Source organism: Cynocephalus volans, chromosome 1 (genome assembly GCF_027409185.1).
Source record: "Cynocephalus volans isolate mCynVol1 chromosome 1, mCynVol1.pri, whole genome shotgun sequence".
Taxonomy (NCBI): Eukaryota; Metazoa; Chordata; class Mammalia; order Dermoptera; family Cynocephalidae; genus Cynocephalus; species Cynocephalus volans.
In genome coordinates this window covers 302,643,338-302,669,368 of record NC_084460.1, presented here as the reverse complement: position 1 = coordinate 302,669,368, position 26,031 = coordinate 302,643,338, and the positions used below count along the sequence as shown (strand labels likewise).

General features: G+C 57.1%; 2 protein-coding genes across 2 annotated transcripts in view; both read right to left on the bottom strand.

Annotated features, from left to right (window-relative positions):
- Nucleotides 1-17,233, bottom strand: part of SNED1 (sushi, nidogen and EGF like domains 1) — a 75,375-nt gene extending 58,142 nt beyond the window's left edge. The window contains exon 1 of the mRNA XM_063080050.1: nucleotides 17,021-17,233. Coding sequence (XP_062936120.1) covers nucleotides 17,021-17,233 — 213 coding nt within the window. The remainder of the gene's footprint in view (nucleotides 1-17,020) is intronic.
- Nucleotides 17,234-19,183: 1,950 nt separating this feature from the next.
- Nucleotides 19,184-26,031, bottom strand: part of CROCC2 (ciliary rootlet coiled-coil, rootletin family member 2) — a 68,478-nt gene continuing 61,630 nt past the window's right edge. The window contains 10 exon segments of the mRNA XM_063087083.1: nucleotides 19,184-19,372; nucleotides 20,481-20,588; nucleotides 21,030-21,125; nucleotides 21,585-21,637; nucleotides 22,036-22,211; nucleotides 23,748-23,783; nucleotides 24,829-24,949; nucleotides 24,952-25,038; nucleotides 25,908-25,978; nucleotides 25,980-26,005. Of these exon segments, the coding sequence (XP_062943153.1) occupies nucleotides 19,184-19,372; nucleotides 20,481-20,588; nucleotides 21,030-21,125; nucleotides 21,585-21,637; nucleotides 22,036-22,211; nucleotides 23,748-23,783; nucleotides 24,829-24,949; nucleotides 24,952-25,038; nucleotides 25,908-25,978; nucleotides 25,980-26,005 (963 nt within the window).

The window sequence follows — 26,031 nt, the reverse complement described above, 5'->3', positions numbered from 1 at the left end:
ATAAAAAATGAGTAAAGGACCTGGAAAGGCATTTCTCCAAAGAAGACCTACAGTGTCCCACAGCCCGTGAAAAGATGCCCAGCATCATTAACCATCAGGGAAACGCAAATCTGAGTCACAACCTCTTTTCACCAGGTAGGAGGCTGCAATGAAACAGGTGGATGGTAGCAAGTGCTGATGAGAAAGTGCGGCCCTCGCACGTTGCTGGTGGAATGTAAGACGGCGTGGCCACTTCGCAGACAGTCGGAAAGTTCCTCAAGTGGTTAAATGTAGAATTACTATGCGCCAGCAACCACTCCTAGGCAGACACCTGTACATCCCCCCAAAACTGAAACAGATGTCCACACGAAAAATCGTGCCTGAATGTTCACAGCAGCATTGCAATAGCCGAAAAGTAGAACCGACCCCAATGGCGATCAACTAATGAGTGGATAAATAAAATAAACGGAACATTATTTGGCAATAGAAAGAAATGGAGGACTGACACACGCTACGACATGAATGAACTGTGGAGACATTGCGCTAAGTGAAAGAAGCCGGTCCAAAAGGCTCTGTGATTCCATGTACAGGAGATGTCCAGGACACACAAATGCACAGAGACAGGACGCAGACCAGTGACTGCCCGGGGCTGGGCGATGGCTCATGGGTAGGGGGTTTCCTTCTGGTGTAAAGAGGAATGTTTTAGAATTGATTGTGGTGGTGGATGTACAGCTCTGTAAACATGTGGGAAGGCCCTGCTGTGCACACGTTAAAGAGTGAACTGCACGGTGCGTAGATCCTGGTAAAGAAGTAGGGAGGGAGCAGCTCCTGGGCTGGACACACTCGGGACGTGGGGAGTCCACAGAGGGGTGTCGGGGAGGGGAGAGGGAGTGGGCGCCAACGAGCAGCCAAGGCCGGAAGGAGAAAACACCGCCGCCTGCCTGCGTTCCCCGAGCGGACAGCTCGTCCCTGGTGCTGTGGCCGCAGCCCCTAACTCAGGGGCGTGCTGAACCCCCGGGAGGCCTTCCCAGGAGAAAAAGGCACCTGAACTCCAGCGGTGGGGTTTGCAGTGGGAAGCCCCAGCGGGCTTGTGGGTGGGATTTGGGCGTGTGAAGCTCTCACGTCTAAACGTGGAATCACCACGGACGTGATTTCGCAATTTTTAGAACATCGTTTCCTGCCTGCACGTTCCTGTCCTGTGGTGTCGGGCCGGGGGACCTTCAGCGACTGCTGCGTGCAGAGAGGTAAAAGGGGACTTGCAGATGGAGCCTCCGCGCCTGCCTGTCCCTGCGTGCAGTGCGGCAGTGTGGCGTCTGGAGGAAGGAAGTCCCAGCTGGAGCCGAGGGGCCGTTTCCGGTCCGACGGCGCCCCCTGCCCGCGGCGGGTCCCAGCTACTCGCGGCGGTGGGCGCCTGCGGAAGCTCGGGACTCAGTGGCCTCACATCCCCCTTTTGGGGATTTTTGAACTTGACCACCCACAAGGTGAGCACCCAGCGGGCCCGGCAGCCGGATGGAAATGGAACGTTCGGGGCGCGGACGCCCGGCGTCGTCCTGGTTCACATGAAAAGTGGCAGCTGCGCATTTGCGGGAACCTCACGTCCACGCCAGCACCTAGAGCGAGGCCACTGGCTCAGGGGGCCCGTGGGCCTCACCGCGACCCAGGTGCCCGGTCCTGGCTTCTGATGGTCTGCTAAGCTGGAACCCGGGCGACATGTCCCCTGGGCAGCCGCGGCTGCTGTGCAGCCCCCGCGCCGGCCGGGGACGAGCGCAGGGCGGCCGGGCCACCGCGGCAGCGCGCGCTGAGAAGGGCCGGGAGCGCCAGGGCGCGTTTCCCCGGCTTGCGGGCTGGGGCGAGGAGTCCGCAGGCTTCCGCGAAGGGCCACAGCGAACACTTCCGGCCCCGTGGACCACACACGGTCTCTGTAGCGTGCCCTTTCCCGTTCTCTTTGTTTTTCAGCCCTTTTAAAAGGTGTAAAAACAGGCCATACGCCGTCAGACCCGGGCGGGACCCGGCCCGCGTGGCGTCCGTCCTGGAGCCCGGCCTGGGTTTGGGAGTGAGGCCTGTTGGCACAGCCGGGCGCGATCGTCCCGTCCTCGCTGTGGCTGCTCTGGCACCACGGCGGCGAGACCACGGGGCTGCCGGTCCACGGTCCACCCGCCCCTGGAAGGCCACAGCCGGCAGGCCAGCCTGGGCCACGTGGAGGTGCCCACGGGGACGGTGCTCTCTGACTGGGCCACTGTGCCCCTTTGCTTTTCTGGGCCGTTGGCTTCTGACCTCAAAGAACTTTGTGCCCTTTGCCTCAAAGTTCACTCAACAAGGGCGGGCAGTCAAGTGTCTGACGGGCACCTAGCCACAGGCGCCCGGTGCTGTCGAGCCCTGGATCAGCCTCCTCCAAAAGCAGCTCCTACAGAGTCCTGACTCTGCTGCCTGCCTGCTGCTGGTTCCCACGCCTCGGGCAGCCACTGGGCCACTGCCTGTGGCTGTCCCCAGAGAGGGCCCCTCTCCTCTTGAGGGCCCTCTGTGTAATGACCAGGACAAAAGGGTGGGGGCTTCTGTGGGGTCATGAAACCCACTCTGAGGACTCGGGTCTCGGTCCAGCTGTTCCTGGGTATGATTTGCTCTTCCCCCAACAGCAGCCCCAGGCCAGCCTGGTGGGTTTGCCCTCCAGGAGGAAGTGTGGCCACAAGGGACCCTGGGAAGTGAAACTTAGCTCTGGCTTGGCCACCTGCATTCTCCTGTTGGATTGACACAGATCGAGGTTGTGAAGATCCGGGTCACCTGGTGAAGGGCACTCACTGCTCACTAGGTCCACCTGCGGATGTCCCGGGGTCGGAGGGAGCAAAGGTCTCTGCGCATTTTACGTAAGTCACTCCTGTTGCTCCTGCACCTGAGACCTCCAGGTGCAAGGTCTGGGTGGAGCAGGGGTGACTAGGGAAAGGAGAGTCATGGGTAGCGGATGTGCACACCGGTCCTGGCTGGTGGGGAGAGCACCAGACCCAGCTCCTGAGCAGTGATCACCTAGACCCCGGGAGGTGCAGGGGCTGCGTGAGCAATGAGTGCCCTTTGCTGCTAGATCCAGCACCCGGCAAAGCACCCCAGGCCCACCTGAGCCAGGCAGCAGCTGTGGAGAGCAGCCTGACCTGTGCTGTGGACACAGCTGGCTACATCTCTTCTGCTGTGTCTGACACCCAAACGTGCCTCCCCCATGTAAATGCACATGTGGGCACAACCTGGCCTCAGTCTGACTGACAAGAACTCACACATTTCTCCGGGTACCCTGAGCAGCCGTGGGTTGTGTGGTGTAAGGCGACTCGGCCACAGCCTCACCCAAACCAGCATAGCAGAGACTCAGACCAAGCTTAACACAAGCCTCAAACTGAGTGACGGGGGACAGTCAGCCTCGAACGTTCTCTCCACTGGGGCAGGGGATTAGGAGACCAACCATGCCGGTTTTCCTGGGACATGAGACTCTCAGTGCTAATACTGGGAAAGTTCAGGGAAAACCAGGGTGACTTGGTCACTGTAATGAGAGTCACTCTTTTGGCCCATTTATTGTCTCTGTGATTAAGAGGTAGGCTGGCGGGAGAGGGGACCGCCACGACCCAAGTGCTCTGCAATCTCATTTCTGGCATATACCATCTCTGGGTGCATTTCCAAAGGAAACGAAACCAACATCTCATGGAGATATCTGCACTCCCACATCCCCTGCAGCAGTGCTCCCCGTGGCCAAGACATGGGGTCAACCTACGTGTCCGCTCACGATGAATGGAAGAAAAACACACGTGGTCTATATTTACACAGAGACATAGATACACAGAGAGAGAGAGGAATATTATTCAGCCATGGAAAGGAGATCCTGCCGTTTGCAACAGCATGAATTAAACTGGGGGACAGTATATTTCTCAGTGAAATAAGCCAGGCACAGAAAGGTGAATACCGCGTGATCTCACTTATATGTGGAATCTAAAAAGTCGAACTCATAGAAACGGAGAGCAGCACGGTGGTTGTCAGGGGCTGGGGGTGAGGCTGGAAATGGGGGGACGCTAGTCAAGGGGTACAAACTTTTAATCAGACAGGATGAATAAGTTTTGGGGTCTAATATGCTGGGTGGTGCAGTATTGTTTACTGGAACTTGCTCATTCCCCCCCACCCCCACAGATGGTAACGTGAGGTCATGGGTGTGTTAATTTGATTGTGTGATCATTTTACATGTACATGTATGTTAAATCATCACGTTGTATACCTTGAATATATATGACTTTTATTTGTCAATTATATCTAAATGAAGCTGGAAAAATTCAATTAAAACAATAGCAACAACAAAACTAAGAACAGCCCCAAGTATCTACCACTGTGAAGCAAGTGAAAAGCTTGTAGTCTATTCACACAATTACATAACAATGACAACAAACCGAGCCACCAAGAACGTGAACGAATTGCCCTGAGAGCAATTACAGGGCTTTCCGTAGCAGAGGTCTGGCCGGGGCAGCCTGCTGCAGCTGGGGTGGGACGACAGCGCCAGGCCTGGGCTCGGGGTGGCCCCCTGGGGTTGGCATGGTGTTTGTTCTTTTCTGGCACGTTCACGTCGCATACCCTTTGTTGCATGTGTTTTGTTAAAAAGAGCATTAGAAGTCACAGATAGAAAAGGTGCCTCTGGATGGGGGGGGGGGGGCGAAGTCCCTGGAGCTGGGCTGGAGCTGCAGGGGTTGACCATGGGCCACCTGCCCAGAGGGACCTCCCTGCACTGCTTCTCCCACATCCCCCCGGCTCTTCCTTAGCTGGCCCTGCTCATGCTCCCTGCTGCAGCTCCTGGAAAAATGTCCCACTGGGTTTTCCTTCCTGCCTTTCAAGTGCGGGCCCAGCTCTCAGGTGTGCGGCTGTCTGCAGAGGCCACGGCCTGCCCACCCTGCCCTAGTCCACCTCTCCTCTCTGTCCCCAGCCCAGACTACTGCTGCCCTCCCCCTTGGGATGTGCTGGAGCCCCAGGTCCAGGAAGAAGGCGGAACAAGCCGGCCCTGTTCCCCTGCCAGGACAGGGCAGCGCCAGGACCATGGCGAGCAGGCAGAGAGGCCCGGACGCCAGCACACAGGCTGCTGGCAGGCGCCCGCCCCCACCTGGCAGGGGCCTCCTGGACTTCCTTTCCCAGATGAGAACATCCGGACGTCCGGTGGGGGCTGGGGTGCTGGGGGGGTGCAGGGGGCCATGTGGGCAGCCCCTCTCTACCCAGCTCAGGGTCTCTTTCCTCCTTTAAGACCAGGCAAATGCTGCTTCCTGAAAAATGTCCATTTTATTTTTGTTTTTTTCCTACTTGCAATAGCACTTTGTACAGCATGCAACACAGACTTGGAAAACAGGGGAAAGGGTAAGACTGTTTCCCTACCAGACGCCCCGTTAACAGTTGCTGTGGATACCAGGCATTCCTAGATGAATAAGGTGGGTTTAATCTGTAGTCCTGACCTACAGAAGCGGGGTCCCATCTGCACACTGCTAGTCCTGACTTACAGAAGTGGGGTCCACCAGCACGCTTCTCAGGAACCTGATGGGAGCCTGGGTGTTTGCTGGGGTCCAGCACTGAGCCAGCTGGCCACGAGGGCCTGAGGCCCCAGTAGACCTGTCCAGCCCTGGTGTCTAGCCCAAGTGCCATCAAAATGCTGTGCAGGGAGACCCTGGGAGACCTGCCACCCCAGTTAGGAGGGAGATCAGCTGCTCGCTGGGGCTCTGCAGGGTGGAGATGTTGCACGGAGGCCCACGGCTCAGCCTGCCTTGCGGCCCTCCCCAGCCCCTCCCTGCAGATCCTGCCATGCAGGGCCTCCCATGGCCACCCACTGGCCTCCTTTGGGGCCTTGGCTCTGCCTGAAGCCTGGAGCCCAGGCCTTAGGGTCAGTTCTGGCAGCTTTCTCCTCCCCACCAAGCATCTGCTGCTGAGAAAAACAAGGCTGCCACCTGGATGTCACAGTCCCCAGAAGAGACTCACTGGCTGCCTGGAAAAGTTTGCATGGTGGAGAGAGCCGAGCATGGCGGGGCGGTGGCAGGCAGTCCCTGGGCCCAGGTGTGCCCGCAGCCCCTCCACACCCTCCCCTCCCAGGCCTTGGTCTTGGCCAGTTGGCCTCACCATGGAGGGGGTGTTCCAGTTCCCTTTGAGCAGGCAAGATTCTGGGGTGGGGAGTTGCTGGTCACCTGCCTGGGCTGCACCCTTGGGGAGGCCCGGGGGCCCGGGGCACTGATGCCTTTCCTGCAGGATGGGCTGGCCCTCTGCTGATTTGGGAACAAGCACAGAGAGGCCGCTCTGGTGGCATTTCCGACTTGGATGAAACCAGGAAAGAGCGGAAACGTCCTGGGGAGCCTCTTGGAAGCAACTTCCAGCTGAAAGTGTGTGACCTACGTCTGCCTGGTCCCCTGAGCCAGGAGCCAGAGCAGAGCAGCTGCTCTGAGTAGGGTGGGGTGGATCTGGAGGGGAGCCAGGCACCCCTCCAGGCCTCTGGGGGCCCCAAGAAGCCAGCAAAGCAGCCCCCCAGCTCTGCAAGCATCAGATCAAAAAGGGTGGCGCATCGGCTCCCTGCTTTGACTTCTCTGCCAAAAATCAAACAATAAAGCCCCTGAGGCATTTTATAAGCTTGTTTTGAAAAATGTAGGCATGTCTTTTATTTCCTGGCAGCTTTCTGGGTCATTAGGATTCCTCCCACAGGCACAGTTGGGGCCTGGCGTCCTGGGGCAAAGGGTGGGCAGGGCCTCCTGGTCTGCAGGGGGACGAGGGAGGCTGGTCCTTGGCTGATCACCCCCTCGTGCAGGGCTGGGCCTCAGGAAACTGCACGAGTGGCTGCAGAAGGGGTGATAGTAGTTGCTGTCACCTGAGAGTGTTCCAGTGCCTCTGTGAGGGCCGGGGCGGGGCCACCAACCGGGAGGCGAGGGAGCTATCACCAGGGACGGCCAGGGTGACTTCCTGGAGGAGGGGGTGTCTCAGTCGCACTCAGCTCCCAGATAGGGGGAAGGGTGGGGGAGTCCCAGGAGGCTGGGGAGACAGCGTGGGAGTGGAGAACCCGCCCTGCCCTCCCTCGCAGGCTACGTCCTCTCCCTCCTGCTGGCTGTGGGCCAGTACTCCCTGTGCCCAACCTCTGGCCTCCTGCGAGCACTCGTGGCACTGCCTGTGGCACTGAGCCCAGGACTTGGGTAGGGGGCTCTGGCATCCCCCTCCCCACCAGAAGCCGCCACTCTGGGTGTCAGTCACCTGCTGCTGTCCGCTGCTGTGCTCCCCCTCACGTCCTGTCCTGCCAGTTGTCCTCACAGCCTCTTCCTCTCCGGTGGCCCCTCCACCTCCTGTGCAGATGCCGCTTCTGCCTCCCTGCCTCACTGCTGCACATCTGGGCCAGGTGCCCTTCTAGTCCCTGTGCTCAGCAGGGTCAGAAAACCCAGCCCTCAGAGGCTCCTGGACATGCTGGCCCGTGGGCGGTGGCCCCAACATCACCTGGGCATCCACACCCTGCCTCTGCATCCATCGCCAGCCCGGGCTGCTGCCTCCTGTCCTCTCGAGACCTTGCCACCTCAGCCTGGTCCACACCCCAGACAGAGGGGGATCCTTGCAGACTCCTGTATCTCTGCAGTCGCCATCGAGTCCACCGTCACCTGCAGCCACTGCAGTTAGAGGTGACACCTCAGGTGGCAGGAAATGCTTGCTGAAGGATGGGTTCGAGGGCCCAAGGGGTCACATCTGACCCTCAACAAGCCCCTGGACAAACTCTGAGGACAGTGTGGCTCTAGGCTGCCTGCTGTGTGGAGGGCTTGGCTTACGGGCCTGTGCCTGGACTCTGTCCCATTCCCACTCCTTGTACCCAGACCGGCCTGCAGGGCCCTGAGGCTGGGGGGCAGGGCAGTGGCTGCAAACAGCAGGCATTTAATAACAGAGATCTGGCTGGCTCCAAGGCTGGGCCCCCTGCAGAAAAGGAATGGGGGCAAACTGGGTAGGGCCCCACCCAATGCCTGGGTGCAGTGTCACCCGAGGGATCTGCCCACTGCCCTCATCCCCATCACCATTTTCACCACAAGGAGACCGTGTCTGGCCTGGAAGCCAGTGGGCAGAGGGAGTGCTTGCAGTGGGGACTTGTGGGGGCTGCTTGTCCTGGCCACCCTTTCACCATAAGTGGGAGGCCGGAGGGGACTCGAGCCTGCAGCGTGGACTCAGAGAGTGCAGGGTCCCCCAGGAGCAGGGGCAGGTGATGGGTGCCCTCAGGGGGAGCAGCGCTGCTCAGGTGGGGTCCTGAACAGGTGCCAGGGGCACCTGGTTAAAACGCCGACTCAGGGCCTATCCAGACCTTCAGAAGCAGCCCCCCTGTGTGATCTGCATTCCTGCCATGCCCCCCAGGTGGTCCTGGAAGCCCACTCAGAACCTGCTTTGGGGATGTACAGTCTGGAGGGCTGCCAGAGCTGGGAGTGGTCCCCTCTGGGCTGAGCCTGGGCCGGCTGGAGTGGCCACATCCGCGCAGGACAGGGTGTAGCTGCAAATGCCCTGCTGCGCAGCAGAGGGTAACAGGGAAACACCCTTGAAAAGCTCACGCCTGGGACCCAGCGAGCCCGCCTGGAGGAATTTGCTGTAAGAGGAGGAAAGAACGGGAGGCCTGTGCTGAGGTGTAAACGGGACAAAGCACTCCACAGCATCGCTAATTCAGGGAGACACAGAGACCACCCAACAGCCAGCAACTGGCTAAACCAGTTCTAGTGTAGCCACAGGATGGAATGTTATATTGTCCTTAAAAAGCATGTTTTCACAGCAGATTTAAGGCATGGGTAAACTCTCATTGTGTAACACTGAAAGGAATATGCAAAGTAGAAACCCGTAAGAGATGGCAGTCTCAAGTTTGTTTTGTAAAACTTTGCATGTGATTGAAAACAGATCAGGAAGAAATTCACCAAAGTGGAAAAGAGCTTATTTTTGCATGGTGGAATTAAGGATGCACCCTCCTGAAGTCAGAGGATGAACAACGAATATTTACAGACCAGCTTCTAGGAGCTTGGAACACAGTGAACAAAACAGACAAAAACGACTTAATACTAAAAATAAAGTGCATTGCTGCAATTGGGTCTTGACTCCTTGACTCAGAGCAAGAGCTCAATGAAGGTTTTGGAAGGAACAAATGAGTAGGTGAATTAGTGGATAAGTTAACGGTGAATGAACACACTGGGTTCCCATGGAGAGTTCTCTGGGAGGACACGGTTTGGCAAGTTGGTCATTTACCCACCAAGAAGTTCTATCTTTGCATTGTCACCTAGAGCTGAGGAGTGGGGACGTGAGTCAGTCCCAGCTGGCCAGGCATGTCCCTGGGTTCTCTGGCATAGTGCAGATATTGCGGCGTTCTCACCAGAAGGCACTCACTAGGGCCTTTAATTTGATAATGCCGTGTTCTGATACAATGTCAAACTTACAGAAAAACTGCAAGAGTACTGCAAGAACCCCCCTTAAACTCTATCCACATTCACCAACTGTAGGCTGGCTGCTTGGTTGGGTAGAGCACAAACTTATAACCCCAAGGTCACAGGTTTGGATCCCCATACCGGCCAAAATAAAAAAAAAAAATCAATTGCTAGCATTGCCCCCCATTTCCTTTATAATTCTCCCTCTTGCTATAAATTTTCTCATTATAAATTTTTCCTGAACAATTTAATAATAAGTTGCAGGCATGATGACCCTTTACTTCCTAAACATTTTAGTGTGTATGTTACACAAACAAGGACATTCTCTCATGAAAGCATATACAATCACCCAAATCACGAAATATAACATCGATGCAACACTATCAATACTATCTTCTCCCCGAATTACATGTTTAATAATTTATTTTCTTATATCAGTGTGAACTCATGGACTCCTCCTTTATTTAATGGATTAAAATGTTACTATCATTGTTTATTTTAATGCTCAAATCATCCCAGACATGGCCAGTGGATCCCCTTCCAGATGGCCTCTGTGTCCTTCTGACACACCTCCATCCCTTCTTTATGTTACAAGATATTTCAGGCTCATTTTGAGCTTTTCCTGTCACAACGCTAGCATCTCCAAAGAGCTTTGGTTCTTTTTAGCAGAGACTGGTGTTTAGCAACCAAGATCTGAGCACTACAAGTACTCATTGCAATTGGGGTATTTTTGCTTCCATTTCTCCCAAATGTCAGAGATAGGAAATACGTGTGTATGTATATATACATATATGTATACTTACGTCTATATCTACCTATCGTAATAAATATATACATACATATTCACTATTAGTTTATGTCCAATTCCAATCCAACAAAGACCCATAGGTTTTATTTTATAATTCCTCCTTTCTGTGTCTGTAACTCCCATCTTCAGCAGTGAGGCTCACATTACTCTCGATACATTCACTCATTTTCTCAATAGTTTCAGAATTGCTAACCCACACCACTGTGAAAAACAAGCTACCATTGGAGTTTAATATTTATTTACCATTCTTTAAAATTTAATTTGCATGTATATAGTCAAAGTATTGTACTAAAAATTACTTGCTGAAATTAATAGAAAATAATCTTAAATCAACTATCATAAAGATTAAAAATATGCTCAGAATATAAAAGAAAACGTTAACATAATAAGGGGAGAACTAAAGATTCAGAAAAGATCCAACTAGAACTTCTATAAGTTAAAAAAAAAAGCTGAAATGAAAATATACTCAATGGGATTAATAGAAGGTTAGAAACTGCAGAAGAAAAAATCAGTCAATTTGAAGACATAACAGACATATCCAAAATAAGGAGAGAAAGAAAAAACACAAAAAATATTAATAAAACCTCAGTGAGAGCTTGGACAACAATAAGCAGTTTAACGTACATGCAATTTGAATCTCTGAATGAGAGGGGAGAAAGAACAAGTGGAAAAATATTTGAAGATGGCTGAGAATTTTTTTCAAATTTCATGAAAACTGTATACCCACAAATCATGAATCTTAATGAACCCCAAGCAGAAGAAATATAAACACCACAGCAATGCACCTAATAAGCAAATTGCTGAAAAGCAGTGATAAAAAGAAAATATTAAAAGCAGTCAGAGAAAAAAGACACATTATATCAGAGGAACAAAGATGAGAGTGACAGTAGACCTCACATTAGGAATTATGTAAGTCAGAAGACAGTGGAGCAGCATCTTAAAAAACAACAACACAACAAAAACAAAACCCACAAAAAACAGGCAATGTAGACTTCTACACCTATCCAGCAGAAATGTCTTTCAAAAGTGGAGGTAAATAAGGAGATTTTCAGATTAAAAACACCAAGATAACTGATGGCCAGCAGGCTTGCACCACAAGAAATGTTAAACTTCTTCTAGGAGAAGGAGAATAATATAAAATGGAAATATGGATCTACACAAAGGAATAAAGACTGGAAATGGTAAATATGTAGGTAAGTATAAAAGACCTTCTAATTTTTAATATCTTTAAATGATAATTGACTGTTTAAATCAAAAAAATACTAACAGTGTATTATTGGTTTTATAACATATATAAAATAACATTTATGACTACAATAGCATGAAAGCCAGAGGGGGAAAATGGATGTACACTGTTGTTAGTTTCTTACATGGTATTTGAAGGAGTATAATATTATTTGAAGGTAGACTATACTAAGTTAAAAATGTATTTTAAACCTAGACCTATCATAAAAAATAAAACAAAGAGCTGTAGCTAATAAGCCAATGATAGAGGTAACATAAAATCATTAAAAAAAAAAAAAAAATCCCAAAGAAGGAAATGTGGAGAGCAGATGTAACAAACAGGAGGAGGACAGGCTGAAACCCAACCATATTGATAATCACACTAAATGTAAATGGCCTAAACTTTCCAATTAAAAAGAAGAGATTCTTAGACTAGAGATTAATGCCTTACTTTTTTGCATTTATTGAAAAGAGAATCAAGGCCACAATCATCAAGGTGCAATGATGGTTTTGCTGAAGACTCCACAGGAAGCCAGAACGAGAAGTTATGTCTTCTACTGCCTGGGCTGTGGTTTTATTGATGCAGCACCCACCCTTAACACACATCCCCTCTCTCAATGGCCTCCCTGCAGGAAGGTAGCAGGTGGACTATCTCTCTTGTGCTTATATCCCAGGAAGGGGCCAGCCTCACCCCAGGCCTACTCCTACTCCAGGATCTCCCCTTCCAGACAAACCTCAGCTTCTCTCCTTCCTCACACAGGACAGCCTGGCCCTGGCCAGCCAGGGGCTCCTACCCCCTCACCTCCTTACTCCAGCTCACTCGGCCAACAAAGGGATCACCAGACACCAGAGACCTTAGAAAACAGGGGGCAGTATAAGTGTCAAACCAGTGTTTTCTGTCACCTTTACAAACTGCTGCTCCTCATGTGGCCTTATGGCCTGTCATGCCCTCTCATCACACACAGAAGTGTCATGGAAACTTCTTCATGTTAGTATCACACAACTGACCTGTCTTCCCTATGAGCCTCCTCTTTAAGCAGGTCCACCTGCAAGGGTGGGCTGTACATACAGACTCTCCTTATGGGGCCCTGCGTGTAGCCAGACCCCCGTGTCAAACCACCATGGTCCAGCAGTGGGGCCTATGCCATGGCTCAGGCCAGACCTGGGAGGGAGTGTGGCCAACCCAAGACCCAGCCTGTCATGGGAGGTGGGACCCCTTCTAATCTAGGAGACACAGAGTACGCAGTACACTGGTGGCCAATACTGTGAGCCCACCTGGATGTGGAGTGGGAGGCAGCACTGCCTGTGGCTTTGCTGTGTGTGTTCTCTGGCCTCAGCAGAGGTGGCTGTGACTGCTGCTGCATTCCCAGGCCAATCAGGCTGTTGTCTCACTAGGATTTACTGAGCCATGTGAGAATAAATATTTCCACCACTGGCATGGTGCCATGAGGACAGAGGTGGTCCCAGCTCTCTTGGGGCACAGATCTCAAGCAAGAAGAGACAGGGAAACTGCAGTGAGGTCAGAACCCTTCCTTCTGCTCTTCCTCCTCCACTGGCATCAGCAGGAGGAGGGGCGGGCCCTCCTTGTCCAAGCCCACGGCAGGGAGAGAATCCCTGGGGCCTTGGTGGAGAGGGGCCTACAGAGGCAGCTGGGGACCCTGTCTGGCCCTCAGGCACTGTGGTGCATTCTCCCAGCCAAGGGCTCCTGCATTTGCTCAGGTGTCTCAAGAGTTCAGGAAAAACAGAGCAGGCAGTGACTTATCCCCACGTCTGCTGCCAGATCCACTTCTGCTCAGGCCTTGGGTCCACTGGAGTTGTCCTTGTGGGTAAGGGAGGATTTTCCAGATGACTTGGGAGTTGGTAGCCAGACAATCATGATGACAGGGGTTAGACAAACTCCAGTAGTCATGGGCAAAATTGGATGTGGACCTCCATTGCACACATGGGAAACCAAGGCTCATAGCAAAAATGACTAGGCAGAGGGCACAGCCTGCCTGCTGAGCTGTGACATCAGAGCTGCTGCCCTGGGCCGGGTGTTCTGGGAGGAGCGGGGCCAAGACTGTGCCCTCAGGATGGGAATGTCAGCACAGAACTAGCAGACTAGGGAGCATGAGAGCTGAGATGCTGGACAGCAAGACTTCAAGGTCAAGTCCACTTCCTTCTTGCCTGTGGACTCTGCAGGGACACCATCTACCTCCACCCCAAATCCTTTCCATCCTCTACTCAGGACTCTGCATTTCTTGGACTGGCCACAAAGTTTTCCAAAAACAAGGAGGGGAAAGAGTTTCCAAGACCCAGTAGTCAGGAGGTGTCACAGCACTGTGGATGAGGGGCCAGCAGGGGCTGGAGGGCCCCCAGGGGGGTGGGTGGAGGGGACCCTTGAGGGGCCCACCACCCTACTACCTCCAACAGCTCAGGCTTGGAGACACGATGGGTGGGCCCTGGCCCACACCCTGTCCACTGTACCACCTTAGCAGACTCATGGTCCCCTTACAGGTGCCCAACACCTGCATGAACACTGCCCACCTGGCATCACCTCCCCGACAATGAAGGAACAGAGGCTGAGAGGTGATGAGCTACCCACGGCAATAATCGGGGCTCCTGATGCCAAATAAATTGAGGTCTTCGCCACCTTGGGAGGGGGCTGTACCTGGCAGCCTGTGACTTCAGCTTTGGGGAGAAACAGGAACTACTGCTCTCTCCCCAGGCTTGTCCCTGGGTGGCCACTACCTCCACAGGTCCCCAGGCCACAGCACATCTTCTGTCTTTACCCAGACTCTGGCAGTGAAACTGCCACTTGACAGGGTGGCCGTGGCTCTCCACACCACCAGCAGCATGATCTCCGTTTGTGTTTAGAACCTTAGCAATTTTCAGAGCCTTTGACTCGCTGTGTGCAGCTACTATGACACAAGAAAGAAGCAAGAGGATGGGTCCCTTCTAGAGAGGGAGCCACCCCATGCACGGCAGAGCTGAGCCTTGCCAGGGCCATGGCTGTGAGCTGTTCCTGATGGAGACCCGAGAAGCACCGATTTTGTGCAGGGGCGTGTCTGATTTCCACTGTCATGTGTGGGCAGTGTCAGAGGGATGACACATGCATTCATTCATGCATGCAATAAGCCTACTCTTGGCCAAGCAATGGGCTGGGGGTGGGGAGGGGAGGGGAGGCCAGAGCAGGAGGGACTGGCTTCTGGAGGGTCCTCACGCAGCCTGACACAGGAGCCTGGGCTCAGAGCCGGCAGACACTGCATTCCTGTTGACCTTATGGAGCTGGACAGAGCCGAACCAGCAGATCCAGAGAAGTGCACGCTCAGCCTGGCACTCCGTCATGTCCCCTTGTGCTTTGGGTCCAATATGTCCCCCAAAAGTTCATATGTTGGAAACTTGACCCCCACTGTAAATGTGTTAAGAGGGTGGGAAATCCGATTATGATATTTAAAGGTGAAGACTTTGAGAGGCGATTGGATCATGAGGACTGCTTCCCTATGAACAGATTAATCCATTCATATAGCAATGAGTTATCATGGGTGTGGACTCGTGGCTTTATAAGGAGCACAAGAGAGAGCCCTTGCCATTCTTGCCATGTGACACCTTGCGTTTCTGTAGAGTCACCACCAAGAAGGCCCTCACCAGATGCACCCCCTGGATGGGGGACTTCCCAGTCTCCGAACTGTAAGCAAGAGATTTTGTTTCTTTGCGCATTACCCAGGGTCAGGTGTTCCGCCATAAGTGACAGAAACAGACGAAGTCACCTTGCTCCGAAATGCACACCTCCCTCCCCTCCTCTGGCTTCATTGCCCTGCCTCCGCCCCTGCCTTCTCCCGCCTCGGCTGTAGGGCCTTGGTTACCTCCCGCAAGGTGTCCTGGACATCGCTCCCTCAGGAATTCCATTTTCTTTCCCACGAGGCTAACAGAAAGGGGAAGGATGCTGTATGTACTATGTCCACATCGGCAAGTGTTTTCCAAATAATCCCTCTGTTTCAGGAAAAAGTTCTTACGGAGGTATATGTTTTGTTAGCAGCCAGAAGGTTCGTTTCTGATGGGACCGTTTGCTTTGCCAGCGGGCCTTTCCACGTCAGAACCGCTTCTCCCGGTTGTTTTGGCAAGGACAGACGTTTTTGATGAGGCCGTGAAGAGGGTCACCCACTTCCATAATATTTGCACCCGTGACTCTCAGTGGGAAAGCTGAGCCGGGCCCAGATGCTTAAGCGACCTCCAACAGCTCCGTCAGGCAGGTCGCGCCAGTGCGGTCTCACTCCGGGCTGCACAGGCCTCCTCCGGCTCAGGCAGACCCTGGGCGCGCCTCTGCCTCCCACCTCGCACTTCACAAGTGAGTCCTGCCCATGTCCGTGTCCTGGCCCAGAGGGACCTCCAGTGCAGTGGCATCTACAAAGGTTGGCTTCCCCCGCCACCAGTGTCACACACCACCAAGTGCTGCCACCACAGTGGGGAGGCCTCCCTGAGTGGGCACGGGAAGTGCAGGTGCCAGGCTGGGACATGGACGTCGAGGCGGACAGTGTGAATGGTGTTGGCAGCTGTGGTGGTGGAAGGGACCTTGGAGGTCGTGTTGGTGGCGAGGCCACGTGGACAGTGGCAGGTGAGGATGATGCCGACGGTGCAAGGGATGTGGATGGTGGTGGAGGCGGTGCTGGTGGAGGCAGCGGGAGTGCTGCGGGCAGGGCTGGCAGTGCAGGGGGTGGCGCTGATGGTGGGGGTGGTGGCACTAATGACAGGATTGTTGTAGGGTGACGACAAAGGTGGGTGGGGGTGTTGGACGTGGCAGAGGTCGTGGTTGGGGTGGCGCTGTTGGAGGCAACTACTGTACGTCAGGTGGCCCAGCGGTTTTCTAGACACGATTTGGGGTGACTTAGGAGGTGACAGGGTGCCAGGTGCAACATTCCATTCCCTGGACAGCCCACGATGACTGGCCCAGGGTCGCACCCTGGGGGCAGCAGAGATGCAACTGGCACTCAGGCCCTGTCCTTCAGCGGCGCTGCTCTTGCTTTCATGAGTCCCTGGCCCAGAAGCTCCCTCTGGGAGTGGCGTTTGGAGGGTCTGAGCCTGAGTGTCCGCTCCCAGACTCAGGACAGGCGGGAACGGGGGACAAGGCTCAGGGAAGACAAGCGGGTCGAGCCCCTCAGCACGACCCCCAGCTGCCAGCCCGGCCCAGTGGGGGTCTGCAGAGAAGCAGGCCCGTCCGTGAGCACCTGGGCGGGTCGTCTGGGGGCGGAGCCTAAACGGCTGGAGGCGGGGCTCGGGCCACACTCGGGAAACTGAGGCCCCAGGGAGCACGTGACAGAACCGGGGCAGGGCCAGGCATCCGCACCGCCCTGGCGACCAGGGGCCGGGCAGACGCTCGCCGCGCACGCTGCCGCGACGCCAGGCACGTCGGGCCCCCGCGGGGCGCCCCGGGGGCTGCTCCGCCCGCCCCGCCCGCGCGCCCGTCCGCGGGCCGCTGTCCGGCCTTGGCCGCGGCGGGAGGACGCGCTGTCCTCATTCCACCCCTGGCCGCCGCGGTGCCAAGTCGCTGGCGGCGGCGGAGTCTGGGCCCGCGGGCAGCGGCCGGGCGCGGCGCCCTCCCCGGCGCCCCCGCGAGCTCGGGGCTACTCACGTAGAGTCCGGAGTGCTCCGCGCCGAAGAAGGGGAAGGGCACCGACAGCGGCCGCAGCCCCGAGCCGCCGTCGTCCTGCTTGGGGGTGACGGCGTCGCCGCGCTCCACGCCGAACGGGTAGAAGTCGGCGAGGGCCACCGCGCCGCGCACCGCGCGCGCCCCGAGCCCCAGGGCCGCGGCCAGCAGCAGCGCCCGGGCGGCGCCGCCCCGCATCGCCGAGGGTGTGCGGGGGACGCAGCGGGGACCCGGCGGGACGCAGCTGGACCTCGCGGTCCCCGCGGCGCTCGGGCGGGCGGGGGCGAGGCCGCCGCGAGGGGCACCGGCAGGGCCGGGCGCGTGAGCGGGCAGCGCGGGCGCACCCCCTCGGGCCCCGCTGGCTGCGCCGTCCGTGGGCTCCGCGCCCCGCGCCCGCTCGGCCGGGCCGCGCTCTCGCCGCGCTCCGCGGACGAAGGTGCCGGGCGGGACCGCGTTCGGGGCCGGCCCCGCCCCTGGGGCCGCGACTTAAGTACCCAGCGGGCGGTGGGCGGGTCAGGGGCGGGGACATGCAAATCAGGCGGCTCTTAAAGCGCCAGGACCCGCCGGAGGGCGCGAGGGCGCAGGGGGCTCCGCGCCGGGGGGCTCGCGGTTCCGCGTCCTGGGCCGGGGCCGTCCTCCTCAGCGGGAGCCGGGCAGCCAGCCCGGGGCGGCCCGGGGGAGGCGCCCGGGCCACAGAGCAGTTGTGGGACAAACCCGTTTCCCTGAGGTCTGCCCCAGACGTTGGTCTGGGAGCAGGCTTTCCCGGGTGGCCTCTCTGCTACCTGCCCGAACAGGGGACCCGGTCACTGCACTGACAGAATGTCGTCAGTCGGGGGCCACCCTGGCCGAGCAGCGCCTGGATAAACTCTTCTGGAAGTGGCCAGAAGCCAGTCCCGTGCTGCCCCCCGCCCCCAGCCCTGTGGCCAGGGACACTGGCTTCGTGCGGCCAGGGACAGCCCTGTCCCGGGAGTCCCCTCCCTGCTGGGCTTTCTGTGAGGACGAAGGCATTCAGCAAAGTGTTTCCGTGCTGCACAACCACATCAGGAGAGATTACTGGGGCTGGGGTTCTGATGGGTCCAGGGGCACAAGGGACATCACAGCAAGAAGATGCGCAGTCTCCTGGCAGAAACAGACCCTCCCTGGGGGAAGGCTCGTCCACTCAGGCCCTGGGGGCAAGCGGAGAGAAGCCACTGGGCCAGGCTGGAGCGGGCAGGACCCTGAGGGCCCACAATGCAGATTCAGTGTCCCCATCCTGTGGCCATCCAAGCCCTTCCACTGCTGCTTGGACGGCTCAGCTTGAGCATCGCTCTGAGACTGTCTGTCTTTCCTCAGAGGGCCCTCCCGGGGCCTCAGCTGCCCCACTGTCCCCTCTGCTGTCAGATCCTTGTGTTGGGTGATGTGTGACTGTGAGCAAAGCCTGGGGTCCCCAAAGACAAGAGTGCACCCTCAAATGCAAGCGGAAAAGGTCGGGATAGTAACAGCAGCTACCACAGAGGTTCTGGTGGTTTTATGTCTTAGGCTTTGTGTTTTTCTGTATTTTCTAAAATGTCTCCAATGAGCAAGGAACATTAAATATTATTTTTAAGGAACAGTGGCAGGGCTCTACATGTGAGTGTGATGCTGTGGGTTACTGGTTCACACAGCTCCTGTGCTTGGAGTTTTCACTCTGATGTTCACGACCCTTTAGATTTGGTATCGGGGCCAGGCACAGTATTTAAGGAGGCGCACACTGTTGGGGGCAGACCCTGCACTGGCCCAACCCTGAAAGTGTGCACCTCCTTAAAGTTTGCACCTTGACCTAGTCCCACCCTGTTTGATATAGTGAAACTGTTTTGCAGAGGGGTAAACTGAGGCTGAGGAGGTGAAGGGCTCTGTCCTACAGTCAGCTTTGGGAGGGTCAGCCCTGGGACCAGGCTCATGGCTCTGGGACTCCCTGGACAGTGGCACAACCATAGTTCCAAGAAATTAAGGACTAGAAAAGTCAAGGCTTTCCATCTTTAGAGGGGAAAAAGCCAGAGATGATGTGTGACTGTAGGAACGTGGGCAGGAAGGACCATGTCCCCACTCCTCACACTCACGTGTGCACATACATTTGCACCTGCACACTCGCTCATTCACACACACTCGCGGATTTGCCATAACCCTTCCTCACGCCCAGCTGGCTCGGCTGCCAATGGGAAGGGGGTCGTGAAGCTCAGAGTCAGGCCCGGTGCAGACAGGTGGGGGCAGTGGTAGAAGGAGAGGCGTGGCAGCCTCGGCTGCTTGGGCATGGCCCGCTCCCTGCGCCTCGCTGGCAAAGGCTGGGGAGGGGTCAGGACAAGGCCCCTTCCGGGCAGCCTTGAAAACAGAGCCACCAGGAGGCTCAGCACTGCAGGGACTCCCTGGAGGACACACCTTCCAAATTGTCTTTTTGCCTGTGACAGTCTGGCAACCCTCTACCCTCTGCTGGTTCCTTCCCTGCGGGGGAAGGGCAGCAGCAGCACCAGCCCCTGGAGTGGGACTTCCCTGCTGGAGAGCCCTAGGCTGGGTCATGTGGCACATGCCTTCCTGCCCACGGAGTACCACCGAGGGGCTCAGGGCCTGCCCTCTGACCCCTCCTGGAGCTAGCCCACCTCCTGCCTCCCCAAGCAGGCTGCCCTCCTCAGCACTGTTAACCTTCTCCTACACACACGCCCCAGGGGACCCTGAAAAAGACCCATCTCTGGGCTGGGCTTGGGTCTACCCTAGGCACACAGCGCTGCTCAGTAGATGGCTGAGTGAAGGACTGTCCAGGCGTGGCGGTGTGCTGGTCCATGCCTAAGACCCATCCCAGGGAGCTGCATTCGTGGGTCTGGGCTGGGGCCAGCAGCGGGCAAGACCCTCAGGTTGCAGCCCCCACAGAGGCCTGGCCCATAGACATGCCTTGCTCACCCTTCAGGGCCCACACCCATGCCCATGTTCAGTGGGACCTGGGAAACCGGGGGTTAACACGGGGCCTCGCTGCTGCTGGGCATTACATTTCATTAAAAAAAACACACACACAACTCCGCAGGCAAAAAGAAAAAAATGTTTTTTTTCAGGTGCTAAAAATATTATCAGGAAATACTTTTCAGCAATGTGCTGTTTTAGGCTCCCCTCCGGACTCAAGGGCGCCTTTGTCTCTGCCACAGAAAATCCACATTTATCAAAACCAAAATTGTTTTATCAAGCAGGCTCATGTTCTGTGGCCAAGAAACCCGAGCCTCCCTGACAGGCCTGGGACATTTTAATTTAGGGCTTGTGTGTGTGTGTGCAGTTTAGGTGGGGGAGCCCCGGGAGGGAGACGTCCCCGGGATGCCCCAGGACGTGGGCTCCACGCAGGCCCTCCCCACCCCACACCTGGTCGGGCTGGGCCTGGTCAGCTGGTCTCCACAGGCCAGGGGCAGGGGCTGGCTGGCCGCACCCCACCCCCAGCTTTCCTTCCCACCCAAGAGTGGCTGGTGGAGTACAGGTCCCCCCAGAGCAGCTGGTCCCACCATGTGGGCACAACCAGAAGTTCCAGTCCAGGTAAACCTGCACCGCTCCGGGGTGAGGCCTGGGAGGCACAGGGACCAGAGGGCAGGGAGGGTTTGGCCCCTGCAGAGGCACACCCCTGGCCCAGCCCACCTGGTCACTGTCCTGTGAGGCTGGATGGGGCCCTGGTGCAGCTGGCCCACTGAGGCAAAGAGGGGAGGGGCTTACAGCCCTCCCATGGCCTTCCCTGGATGCACACGGAGCTCGTGCACACCCTTGAGGGGACTTCTGCTGCTGATCTTAGGGAAATGATCAGAATGGGCTCAACATTTACTTCCCAGGATGTGCACTGCTTTATTTAGAGAAAGTAGGGAGGCACTAGAAATGCGGCGACAGGAGGGCCAAGGGCTCTTGCTGCCCTTGCGGTGACGAGAGACTTGCCTCCTGCAGGCAGCCTCGTCCATCTCTGTCAGACTGTGGCTGAGGCTACTCCACAGGCTGAGGATGGCACAGGAAGACCAACACGGCGGTCCCAGAGCAGCAACAGCTGCAGGGTGACAGTGCTGGCGATGCCCCATGCAGGGCTCACCATGCCTCTCTGGGGCTGGGGTACCCCACTCTGTAGATGAGGAAGCTGAGGTCTAGAGAGCCTGCCCAGGATTGCACAGCTGGCGACGGGCAGAGCTGGTGCCCCTATCCGAGGCCGGCTGGGCCTATAACGGGCAGGGGTCTCCAAGTTGGGTGAGAGTGGGAGAAAGTTGTGTGCCTTCTCCTGAATTCCAGGGAGCAGGGCCGGGCAGGAGGCAGGTCACTGTGGGGCCATCCCACGGTCCTTTCCCCTTAGAGTCTGGGGAGGGCATGGGGCAGGAGTCCAGTCCCCTTCACCCTCCCTGCCCACCCGAACTGGCCCCCAGCCCAGCTCCTTCCTCCCTGGGCCTCACCTCCACAGAGGGGGCAGGTTGGGCTCCAGTCCCGGGGGGCACCGGTTTCCCCACGCCCGGGACAGCTGGCACAACTCTGACCTCTACTTAACACGACTCTGCGCCCACTGTCAGCTGTGGAGTTTGCAAGACCCCACCTCCTGCTGATGAGCTGTGCAGCCCCGGTCCAGGAGCAAGGCCTTCTCCTCACCTGCAAACCAGGTGCCCAGAGGGCTGGTGTGAGGACGAGTCCGCAGGCACAAGGGGTCTCAGCAGTTGTCAGACTCTAATGCACACAGAGGCCCACGCAATCAGTGCTGGAAATGTTTAAGAAAATGCCAGTTTATTCCCGTTAGAAAAATCCTCTTTTCCTAGATCTTCGCCTGTATGTTGAATAAGTAAAAACAATATTTCTTACACTGATTCAGTGATTTGTTAAAAAGCAGAAACCTCAGAGACCCCCCCGGCACTCCGAATGTCCCCCATGGGCAGCCAAGGTAGGAGGATCACGAAATCGCCAGTGAGCAAGTTGGTCAATTACAGGTGGCTTTCGTTTTAACACCGAGAGACCACCTCGGACCCTCCCAACTGAAGCACGTTCACGCTCACTCTGTGCATCTACTTGGTGCCTGCCCTGTGCCAGGGCATCAGTCCCACAGGTGGCACCAACGGGCACCGCAGGGATGCAGAGGATGGCATGGGTGTGGCAGCTGGAGGACACACACTGGCCCCGCACGGGGTGCTGGCCGGGCTGATGCCCTGTTTCCTGCCCCACGTGGGAAGCTCTACCTTCTGGGTCCTTCCTCCCCGACCTCCCTCAGGTCTTTCTGCTGGGAGTGTGGAGTGGAGGGTCGTCCACGAGGAAACTGCTGAGCAGGGAGAGGAGGAAGGGAAAGGACACGTCCATTACAGGCCCTGAGCACCACGTGCTGTCCCTCCGTGGCCTGCCCTTCCCCGTCCTGCAGAACCTCTCCCAGCGGGCCTGCCTGCTAGCCTCCGTGAGTTTGCTGTTTGCCCTTACGGGCCACTGCTGGTGGGCACCTGTCAGGGCATCTATGCCACCACCAACTCTTCCTTTGCCCAGAGTGGCCATTGCTGCTAGGTCACCATGCTCTTCCCCTCAGAACTGGGCTGAGCTTCAGAATCCTTCTCAGCACAGCCACCAACAGCCAGGCAGAGCTGAGAGGCAGAACAGAGTCTGTGGCCACCTCTTTCTGGCTGTGGATTCTGCACCACACGGCGACTCCAGCACTACATCAGCCAGAAAACGAGGCCTGGCGGGACGGCCGATTTTGAGTCCTAGACTGATCTTGAAAAAGGTGAAGGCTGTCACACGTGTGGACCGTGGCTTGCAGCGATGGGTGGGGTGGGCTCCATGAGTTTTTGGTGCTCCCAGCCCCACGCCAGGGTCCTGGAGGGTGAGAAGAAGCCCCAAGCCAGCCATCGTGGTGCACGCGAGCATTTGCTGGGCTGGCTGGTGCCTCGCAGGTATTGTAAATGTGCCACTTACAAAACAAAAGGGGCCATTTGGAGAGGAAAACAAACCACTGTGGCCAATGCCAATGGGGAAACGAGGACAAATGCTACCAGGTGAGCCCAAGATGTCTGCCCTGGTCTCCGCAGCAACCGGGGCTGATTCCCACGGGGATTTTCCCGGCCTTCACAGGCTGGGAAAGCAGGAGGCTCTGGAACAACTTTAAATTTTACACTCCACTGCCTCTCATGGCTGGTGAGTCACGGGGACTTGCATCTGAGTCATTTCCAGCCACCTGCCACCGTGTCGGGCCTGCAGTTCCTGGATCCGGAAGGTTCCGCAGCCTCTGGACGTGGGGATGTGGTGGCTGGCCTTGCAGGACATTATGTTTTTGGCTCCAGTTGGTGGAAATGTTTTCCACGTGTTTTCCCGTGTTTACAGAGCTGAGGGCACAGAATGCAGCCTGTGGCCTAGAACGCCGGCCTGACAGGGCCTGGCCGTGGGGGTCTGGCCAGATCAGTGTGTCTGAGGTGGAGGCTGAGTGCCAGGCCCCGTGCGGGCTGTGGGGAGGCGCTGGGGCAGGGGGTGTTGGACAGGAGTGCCCGCAGCGTGGTCAGCGCCAACCAGAGGCCGAGGTCCCCGAGGACTGCAGGAGCTCTGCAGGCAGAGGCATCAGAGGGTGCCCGCTGCCGTAGGACCCCTGGGAATGAGGGCTGGGCCGGGGAGTGGCTGCCTGCACCCTCTGCCTGTGTCACGCCCACCCCAGTTGAGCTTGGCTCCTCTCATGCAGAGCACAAGGCATCAGTGTTCCCAGCAGAGGTGCCCCAGCTGTCTGGGCCCTCATTGCTGCCGTTGCACCTCCTGGTCCAGCTGCTCCTTCAGGCTGGACAGGACAAGGGCAGGACAAGGGCTCAGGGGGGTGGGCCAGGCCCTGGCCAGGGCCACCAGGCACAGGGGCCTGGAGAAGTCTGTGGCAGGAAGGGCTGGCAGTCCACAGCTCCCAAGGAGCGGTGGCATGTGTGGGAGAGAAACATGAGGCAGATGGACAGACAGACTCACTGGCAGCCAGGAGATGCAGAGTCCCACCTCTTGTCGTGAACACCCATCTGTGGGGTCCCAGGGACCGAGACAATCACACACCCATAGTGGACAGACCTCCTTCTATTCAGGCCGTGAAAGCTCTCAGAATGACAGGGAAACAGATGTTCCTTTTCTTATCAATTTAGCAAATGTGGCTTGGCGGGGCAGAACGCTAACTTGGGGATGACACCAGGCAGTCACTGCACCTCTCTGTGCCTCAGTTTCCTCATCTGTAACATGTGGGATTTGACCAGCTGGCTGTAAGGCCCTGTCCCAGGCGCAGGCGTGTGCGGGCGTGGCTGTGTGCAGGTGTGGCTGTGTGCAGGTGTGGCTGTGTGCAGGTGTGTGCTGTGTGCAGGTGTGGCTGTGTGCAGGTGTGTGCTGTGTGCAGGTGTGTGCTGTGTGCAGGTGTGGGCTGCTCATGCACGCTGAGACTCTCCTGTGCTTCCTCGCCACATGGTGTGCCTGCCTCGTCCCTGCATGTGCCACTGGTTTCCCTCTGTGACTCTGAAGGGCAGGTGCAGGGGCACCTCTGCTGCAAGCGTGTGTGCCAGGCACTGTCTCAGCACTTTGTGCGGTGACCTTTCAGTCTTGTGGTGACCTCTGGCAGGAACTGTCCTCACCACCCCACTTTACAGATGGGGCAATGGAGGCACAGAGAGCATTGTGACCTGTCCCAGAATCCATGCTCCGCCTGTCAGGGAGGTGTTGGATAAACCACGGCTGTGTGCCCAGGCGGGGCAGAAGTGTGGAGAGTGCCTGGAACCGGAGGACTGCAGCCGAGGCCGGGCAATCACCCCTGCAGGGGGCTGCTGTGGGCATGCAGACCCACACGTCCCCACCCCCACCTGCTCCTCCAGCACCCTGCCCGCCGCTGGTGGGTCTGCTTGTGGGACTCCAGGGCCTGCGTAGCCTGAAGCTGGGCCCCCTGCAGCTACTCGGCCTCCACAGCCAGGTCCTGCTGGTGCGGGTAGCCAGCTCCTGGAGCCGCTGGGCGTGGGCCTGCTGCAGCTGCACTGTCTGGGCCTGGAAAGAGAACTCAGGCACCTCCCTGCCAGCTGCTCACGCGAGGGCTGCAGGGTCCTGGGACAGGAGTGCCAGGGGGTGTCCCGCCCCACTCGAGGGCTGCTGTTCCTCTGTGGGTCCCACTGCCCTCTGCTGAGTGCTGGCCCTGGCCTGGGACTGGGGGGCAGACCTGGGGTTTAGCGCACATTCAGCCCATGGGCCTGGGGTTCAAGCAGTCTGCTCAGGGCTTTGGCTGGGCCACAGCCCAAGCTGCAGGCCTCCAGGGAGAACCTGAAATCTGTTCTAATGGCGTCCAGCTTCTCCTGGGCCAGGCTGGGGTTCCCGAGGACATCGGAGGGTGGTTCTTGCCCATACCCCCCTTGCCAGCTCCTTGTGTGGGGATGGAGGGTTTGTACAATGGTGGAAAAAGCGACTGAAGCCTCTGAGGACCCTCTCATGTGTGTCAGGCCCCTGGCCCTCAGGGGACCCCACCCCCCACATGGGCGGCAGCCTTGGCTATGCCCATTAGGCCTGTCTGGCCCCCCTCTTCTGGCCCAGGCCTGGCTCACGAGGCCCCCAACCACTTCCATGAGGACTTCAAAGTCTCAGGTGAGGGAGGGGCCCTGGACAGAATGCCAGGTGGGCCCAAGAAGCCCTGGTCCTGGTTCCAGCTTTGCCTGAGACCTTGGTGTGACCCTGAGTGGACCCCATTGCTGTCTGGCCTTCGTCCCTGCATCCATCACATGTAGAAGTGGGTCCAGCTGCCCTTTCTGTGTGTGCGTACACATGCATGTGCATGCATGCATGAGACAGAGGCACACTGGCACACTCTGAGGGACCCATTCCCATCTGGAGCCCACCCCGGGCCACCCCCGAGGCTGGGGTTCATGGAGCTCTACCGGTCTAGCTGAGCGGCAGCTGCTGGCTCTGCTTCAGGGGCTGCTCAGGAGCTGGTCCAGTTGCTCCTTCTCAGCCCCGAACCTCACTACACCCCTCCCTCCTCAGCATCTCCTGCTTTGCCTGCAGAGAGCCTAGGGGACAGAACT